The 8,633-nt window shown below is 41.2% G+C and overlaps 1 protein-coding gene across 3 annotated transcripts in view; it reads left to right on the top strand.

Moving 5' to 3' along the window:
- Window positions 1-1,084: 1,084 nt before the first annotated feature.
- mctp1b (multiple C2 domains, transmembrane 1b) overlaps window positions 1,085-8,633 on the top strand; it is a 29,605-nt gene continuing 22,056 nt past the window's right edge. Inside the window, exon 1 of one of the 3 annotated variants that reach the window (XM_030435853.1) lies at window positions 1,085-2,015. In XM_030435853.1, coding sequence (XP_030291713.1) covers window positions 1,466-2,015 — 550 coding nt within the window. In that variant the 5' untranslated portion in view covers window positions 1,085-1,465. The remainder of the gene's footprint in view (window positions 2,016-8,633) is intronic. The other 2 variants (XM_030435850.1, XM_030435851.1) reach the window with 2 other exon arrangements.

Below are 8,633 nucleotides of genomic sequence, written 5' to 3'. Positions count from 1 at the left end.
TACTGTGCTACTGCTTAACTTTTCGTTTGTTAAAGAATTGTTATTCCTGTTACTAAAGGTACTTCAAGTCAGTTTAAAGGATAATTCTGCATTTTCACCATACAGTCAACACCATTCTCCCCGTTATTGCCATCAAAACATAGCATAATATTGTATTAATTCATCTCTGGAATGCCTTTCATTTGTTTTTGTTTTTAATACTTTGAGCTATGCTAATGTCAGCTTGCTAACATGCTCACCATGGCCATGCTAACATACTTTATAGGTTTAAGGGTTACAACTGCTAACTGTAGCTACCATTAGCAATTTAGCTCCGTTAGTTGTGCAGCTAATTGTCTTGAGTGGGAGCTCGGAGCAACGGGGAAGTGTTTAACCTCCAGGAAGCGCGACAGTTTGAAGACAATTTTAATGGTGGCCATGTTGTTTAATTACAACTCACCTCATGTAGGCACATAAAAATTACTTTTTTCATAAGCTACCATGGTGTAAGGAGCATCTGTAAAATGGTGGATACATTTTTTCCAGCATCACAACCCCCACAAAATTACTAATTTTATGGTCATAATTTGACCCATTCAGTCTAATAAAATTGGGAAAGTCTAGAAGGGTTGAAAGATTGAATCATTTTATGTTTCTATTCAAGTTAGCCACGCGCTAAACCAGAAGTTGGCTGGCACGGTTAGCTTTTCATAGGAGTGAACAGGACATCACTGTATCCAGGTTTTAATGTCAAATTCTTAGGCTTTATTTTCAACATCACAACCCCCGCAAAACGACTCGTTTCACGGTCATAATTTGACCCATTCAGTGTAATGAAAGTGGGAAAAAATGACTGAAAGATTGAATAATTGTATCTCTATTCAAGTTAGCTGGGCGCTAAACCAGAACATCCTTTGGCTAAAATACTCAGCATAGCGGTGCTTTGAGCTATGCTAACATTAGCTTGCTAACACGCTTAGCCACTATGCTAACATACCAACTGACGTTTTTTAAGTCCGCCATATTCATTATCTTAGTTACAAAGTAGCTCTCACAAAGTAGCACCCAGATGCGGATGTCAAAGTTATTAACATTTATTGGGACATGATTGTCTGTGTAACCTTCATCACTGTCCATCAGACCTGAAGCGGTTGACAACGGCTAGTTTCAAAATTTGCCGCCATTTTGGTTGAAGTGCGGTTAAAGGGGTAGCCCGAGCCGAGTCCCGCAGCGGGGCTCATTAAACGTTGAGGCGGGTCCTGCTGTGGTTTGTCACCGCCTGCTGTTGAGAATATCTCCGTGAAGGGGGGCTGGACGACCCCGACAAGCCAGCGGTGGAGACGTGAGACATGTTGAGGGTTTGTGTTCGTGTTGTTCGCGTGTTTTTCTCGGTGTATATCGGGTGAATAGTGTCAGTTTGTCGGCAGACGAGCAGCCTTGTCCGTCGGCGTGACAAGCCTGCCTGGAGCTCCGAGCAGGGGCGGGAATGGAGCGGAGCGAAGGGGGCGACCATGAGAGCTCCTCGTCCCAACAACAGAACACTATGTGGAAACAGTTTCAAGCCAAAGCCAAACCGCTGCTCAGCCCCAAGCTGGGCTCCAGGGACCCCGAGGAGAAGAAGGAGCGAGGCGGCTGGATGTTCAAGAAGATGAAGCGGAAGGAGAACGTCGCTCTGGACCGGGTGATCTCCTCCTCGCAGCCCGACCTGCTCTTCTCCTCCTCACAGGTTGATCCAGAGGCGAAGGAGGCTCAGCTCTGCGGCAAAGCGGCCGGGAGCGGCTCCGGTGTCGGCCGGGAGAAGCTGCTGTCGTCTTCCTCCAAGCACCAGTCCGCCAGCCCGAACAAGCCCACGCTGGCTCACCTGGTGCAGTCCCACCACAAGAGCTCCTCTCTGGGGTCTGCGTGCCTGGAGAGGTTGGCCGAGGCATCGGGCGGCAGCAGCGGCAGAAGCGGTGAAGGCGAAGAGGCAACATCTGCAGCAGCGGCGGGGGCACAGCTGGAGGGCAAGGATGAGCAACCGGTGAGTCCCACCTGTCAAATAATGTGGTTTGACCGTTTATTATAATATTAATCTTCAACTAAATGTCTTTATTGATAAGTGGATCACATGTTGATGGATTTAAGGACACTTTTCCGGTAAGTTTTCAAGTAATTTTAGCAAGAAATGGATATAAAGACAGATTGATTACAGGAAAACTTAATAAACATTTAATTCAAAGTGAAAATTATTGAAATGTTAATAATACAATGGCATAACTAGATACCTACATACATGTATTGATTATTTTCTCTATCAATCACAGTAAAACAGTTAAAATGTTAATCACAGATGAAGAAAACTTAAAGTGTTTCATGTTTTTTTTAAATCAGCAATCAAAAACACAAAGATATTCACATTACTATGATATAAAAGACAGAAAACAGCAAATTAATCTCACGTGAGAAGCTGGAAACAGAAAACTTTTGGGCATTTGGGCTCAATAATCAACTTATATTGATGTCAGGAAATGATTCATCACTTCAGCTCTAATTAGGACACATGTTGATCGTATATTGAGCATTAAAGGCCCAATTATTCAGCCATTATCCGTGTAAGTGTGTATGTAATCGAATACTTTGAGTAACAGAAGAAAAACAATTATTTTATGTGCTTCTCAGTAATAAAATTATAAGTTTTTCTCTCTAAATATCTTCCATTAAGTCAAGTCCATTTGTTCAGCCCAGTGTCAGGAAAGGCATTGATGGAATGTAACTAATTACATCTACTCAAGTACTCTACCTAAGTACAGTTTTGAGATTTATCTACTTACCTAAATATCCAAATCCTCTGCTACTTTATACTTCCACTCCACTACATCTTCGAGACAAGTATTGTATTTTATACTCACTACAGTTACTTTATAACTTAGTTACTAGTTACTTTGCAGATAACATGCTGCATCAGAGACAATGTGGTGCATTTTTAAAGTTAATTTATTTTGTCTGCAATCAAATAAATATAAAGCACTGACTCCGATAATCAGTCAATCCATATACAGTAAATACATGTAAATATATGTTTAATTTACTTTTAATTTGTCAGTAAATTACTCATCAGAATGACTTCTGGGTACTTTTAACGACCCTGATAAAACGTCTCAATTAACTTTTAACATTTCTGACGCAGTTCAAGTTGTAGGTAGGCAAAGAAACAGTGAACTAGTACAAGACAAAGGAGAGAAATATATTTCAGCAAAGAAGTCATCCTTTCATTGAGGCCATGTTGGGTTGAGTAGGTGGTGAGGATGTTTTTTTTGGAAAAGTAACTGGAAGCTCTGAGGTGGAGGAGGTCAGTGGGGACAGCTTGTTAGGGAATATTTAGAGGATTGTTGCGAAGTGGAGGAGGAAGTGCAGTGTTTAAAAAGGTTATGAGATGCAATATTAGGATAATCTAAGCAATAAATCGGCCTCGAGATGAGAGAAAGGGATTGATTGATTGACTGCAGACATCGCTCGTTCACTTTCTGGTGATTAATCAGAGCGAATGTCAGGAGAGATTAATACAAACTGGCTCTGACTCATCCTGAAGTCCATATCTGCATATACAGTATACAGAATGGATGGTTAGTCATCCTCCGCTAACCAGCGTCCTGGGGGAAACCCTGCGAGAGCTGTCACTCACGTGTGACAGGGGAGGCGGGGTCCAGCACATCTCAGCAGGAAAACAAAATGAGTTTGCAGGATGCGTGCAGAAAATGGGCGGAAAGAGGCCCATGTAGTGCTGAGAGGATGAGCCTACAATACTGAACTGACAACTCCTGAATAAATATAGTTAATGCTGAGCTAAGCTTAAGCTACGCTAACCCATCCCTACACTACAAACTGTGTTTAATCCCATGGTAAGTGATAGTCAAGCACACTTAGTGGGGAGGGTGGTAAGAATAAATAAAGGTGCAGTAGTAAACGTGTAAATGTGAACTAAATGTCATGGGCGATGAACCAGCACGCACAGTACTAATGATCTGTTTTAGCAGAAAAGGATCCAAATGTCAGACACAATGCTGGCAGGTTTAAAAAAAGAAAAAGCAAGCTTCAATGATGTTAAGCTGAAATCCAGACACCAAAAGCTGGAAGGCGATTAAAACAGAAGAGACAGAAAGAGAAACACAAAAGCTTAACTGAGAACAAACCGGAATGACACAGAGAATGAAAGCTGGAACACCGATGAGACACGAGGAAAGACAGACCGGGGGAGAGACGGTGACAACATGACAGCTGAAACAGGGAAACACACTAAGGCCCAGTCCGCACACTCGGGTATTTTCGGAAACAGGGATTTAATAAAAGAGATCTCAGTCCAAAGGAGGGTTTCAGCAACATTCACATATAATCTCCATCCACACAACACACCTGAAAATGCTTATCTCATGGCCATCCACGCACACTGGGCACGCATCGTAAACAGGAAGCAGTTTGCTCACCCTGGCAGGTTCGTTAGCCACAAAAATACCACGAATAGGCGGGGAAACATGACTTCTCTTCACAGAATCGTCTTTGATAAAACAGCAGCTGTTTTTGTCTCTTTTCCACTATTGTATTTCAATGTTTGTTTGCGTCTCCCTCAGTATAAACCATGTAACATCAATTCCGTCAGCGTGCACACTCAAATACTCTGATATCACAAAACACGCTCCGAGTTTACATTTGTTAATGATGCTACAAACACTGATAGTTGTGTTCCTCTGCTTCAGGGTTTCCAAAAACCTCAGCTTCCAGACATAAGAACAAAAATGGCATTTCTGGAGGGAAAAAACTATAGAAAAATCCAAATCAATTGTCACAAAACTATTCGATTATTTCTAATTTAACAACTATTTGAACATTTGAAAGCCACAAACCATCCTATTAGTCTATTAAAGATGCAAAAGGCATAGAAAAGGCTTTGTTTTTAGACATACAGGTGTAAGTGTGGATAAAGAATAATACACAAGGAAAAAATAATGAATGAAACACAGGTAAACACTGAAAACAGGCAGGAAAAAGACGACAAAACACAACACATGAGGAGATTCTCTTTCAACATGAGACAAGAAAGTAAAACCAAGGACCATGACATCAGAAAGAGATAAATGGAGATCAGCCGATATTTATTTTATCATTTAAACCTGTGAAAAACAACTGTGTGGCCGTCAGAGTGGTGCACCGAACGACCAGTGGAGCAAAGATGAAACGTCTCCAAGGATTTTTAACGAGTGTTTAAAAGGCTTCAAATTGCAGCCGCATGGCACCAACTTTTTTTTTTATGTGAGTACATCTGGCAAATATCCAAGCACAAGCCAGAGTGGAGGTGGTACAGTCGTGTCTACAGGCAGTGTTCTGGAGAGGCCGAGCCAGCTGCTGTAAATGATTAGGTCCTTTATCAGAAGTGATTTATGGAGATGGAGATCTGCTGGGCTGAGATAGACCCTCCAGGAAACAGCTGAGCAAGAGGAACTGACCTGGACGAGCGCATGATCGTGGAATAGATATTTCTCTTGGCAGACTCGAGCTTTTGTCTTTAAACAGATGATTCTGTAGAGGGTAATGCTGTGTGTTGGTGTGTATTCACCCTGTTTAGGAAAGGTGAGAGATAAGAGTCTCAGCCTGGAGCCATCTTTGTTTCCTCTGGGACATCAGAGGCTGTGTGTGTCTACCTGTACTGACCTGCATGGGTCACATTTCAGGCATTATGGAGACAGAGGCTGCAGGATTCTGCAGCGGAGCATGAAGTCTTCTTTGTGACTCATGCGCTTGGCTCCCTCTGCATACCGAGCGTCCCTGTGAATGATGTGCACCAGCACCAGGCATTAAAGACCTACAGGTCATTATATCACAGATTGGATAGGGGTTATTGAACAATGTGATCTGTGTAAGGCCTGTATTGATGGGTGTGCTGTGTAATAGCTATTGAAGATGTGTCACACATCAGCTGACTCAGGGGAACACACCATGTGCTTTAAGGCTAATAACAAATGTGTTTTTTACACAAGATAAATAGTTGTGAGACCTGATGGTAACTATTTGTCTTTCTGTGTGTGTGTGTTTGTGTGTGTGTGTGTGTGTGTGTGTGTGTGGTTCTTGTCAGAGATGTTAGCTGTATTAGCTCTTCGGGTGTTTGTTCAGTAAACTGAACAGAAAAGAAGAATGTTTTTGTAATTTCTCATCATCTCACAGACTTAAGAATTCAGCAGGGCTGCAACTAAACATTATTTTCATTGTTGATTGTTCCTTTTTTTCAATTTATCAGTTTGTTTTTGTTCTTTAAGATATCATAAAATGGTGAAAAGTGACACACTGACGTCCTGAAATGTCTTGGTTGGTCCCCAACTCAAAGATTTTCAGTTTAGAGGAGATAAGAAACCAGAAAATATTCATTAATCAATGATCAAAATAATATTTGACAGCTAATCAGTTTATCAATGATTTAATTTATAATTTTATATTATTATTATTATGTGACCAAGATACATACTAAGCAGGACAATTAAAGATGAATGCTGGTTAATGCTGTCTAACTAATTCATTGACATTAAATTGTTCCGCAACTAGCTATTATTATAGTAACGATATTGATTAATCTTCAGAGTTGATTCATGATTCCTTTAGTCGATAAAATGTCCAAAAAATATTGTGTGTGAAATGCTCATAATTTCCCAGAGGCCATTGTGACGTCTTCCAATTTCTTCTTTTGTCCAACGAACCCAAAAAATACTTTTCATTTAAGAAAAGCAGCAAATCCTCACTTTTAAGAAGCTGGAACGAGACAATATTTGACTTAATTGGTTGACTAATGACTGAAATGATTAACTGATAATCAAAAATGGTTGGCAGCTGTTCTTTTTTGATCGAGTAATTGTTGGTGCAGCAGAGAAAAACAGGACTTATGCTGTATAATTTAGTCTTTGAAGCATGTAAACAAATTCTTTTTCGAATTAGTTTCTATGACTGATAAAGCTTGAAGCTGCTGCTGGTGTCTGCTTTCTATTATAGTCTGTTCTGGTCTAATTATTCTCAGTTCCCTTCAGATCAGGTCTTTCTATTTTGAAAGTAATTCATGCCTGTCGGGTTTGGACTTCATCCACCGCTTTAGTCTTGAATGAAGAAAATCAACAATATCTGCAGTGTCATTCTGTTTTCTGACGCAGACAGAATCCAGATTCTAGTCCAAGTTTCAGGTCTGTATTTTGTGACTGACCTTAAATCTGCCTGTGACCTTATGAGACTTGTCTCCCGTCCTTACGTCTCACGCTTCAGTCCAACCTGTCAGTCAGGCTTACTCCCCTGCAGGAGGATTAAAGTCGAGCCAACCAGCACGGTTCCTCCTCTTCCTCCCTCCTCCTCCTCACCTGTAGCTCCTTCTCTCTGTCGGCAGCGCCACACTCGCTCCTTCCTGGCTGCAGCTGTTTTTCTTGGGAGATACTTTTTGATCTTACAGAAGTTTGTTTCCCTGCCAAACTGGAATCACCCTGGAGGTATCCTCAGTTTTCTCTCCCTTCGCTCAGACATAGATGTTCTGTTTTAACAAATCCTCACGCCCCTCTGATCGCCTCCTACCTCCACCTCAACTCGCCTGCATCGTCACCCTGCGTCCTGCTCGAATCCTGGATCTCTTCATAAGAGAGGCCTCGGTGGCAGAGTCCCGTCTAGTGATTCGAGAGTTACTTCGCTGTGCCTCTTGCGATGACTCTGGCTCCTTCGCCTCCACATGTGGACGGCTGCTGTCGGTGAGCATCACCACCCTGTGTTTGATCCCTGTCTAGATAATGTGCACGCTGCTCTGAAGATGGACGCGAGCGGGGACTGTTTCAGCTCCGTGTCTGCGTCTCGATCTTTTCACTTCATGGAAAATGTATTAAGTGACACATGACTGCATCCAAACACAAAGTTACTTATAACTCTTAAGATCTTTGCTTTTTGTTTTTATTTTCGTTGAGAGTTTTGCTGAAAATATTCAAAGTTGCGGGAGTTGTTTGCCTGAAGGTCACTTCACATATACACAGTGGTGGAAAGTTGCTAAGAACATGTATTCAAGTACTGTACATAGGTATTTTTGAGGTATTTATACTTCACTAGAGTATTTACATTTTCTGCTACTTTATACTTCTTCTCCATTTCAGATATATCATTATTATAAATGTGCTGATATGACAACTTTGTTTTTAGAGACTCTAATGCAGAAAAAGATAATTGGTATCGTTTATACTTATTGAATTCCAGTGAAGTGTAATTGTTCAGTGCACTGATGTCATTTTTGACAATTAAGCTTATTGTTAAACAGTTTAATATCCTCCTTCCGTTACATAACTTTGTCGCAACTGTGTAATTACCACATTTGAGAGGTCATTGTTCAGAACATTTGTATATCAGCCGATAAATCGTTTCACTAATATCGGCCTCGCCACCTGGAATAGGATATTAGTCGTATATGTATCATTATGATGTAAAGGTTGATTCCACTGTGTGTTGGTTATAGAATAATGACGCCATTTCTGTTTAGAATGGTTCGCCATCTTGGGAAATTAATTCTGAATGGCGCCGTGTGAGGAAAATGGAAAGCAATCCGATTGTCTTGGCGACAGCAGCGCTAACAGTAATAGCACTTGGAAATGCTAGGGGGGAAAAGTTAAGTCAACAAG

The sequence above is a fragment of the Sparus aurata genome, chromosome 12, assembly GCF_900880675.1.
Source record: "Sparus aurata chromosome 12, fSpaAur1.1, whole genome shotgun sequence".
Taxonomy (NCBI): domain Eukaryota; kingdom Metazoa; phylum Chordata; class Actinopteri; order Spariformes; family Sparidae; genus Sparus; species Sparus aurata.
Note: the sequence above shows the minus strand (reverse complement) of the source record. Positions and strands in the feature narration are given on the sequence as shown.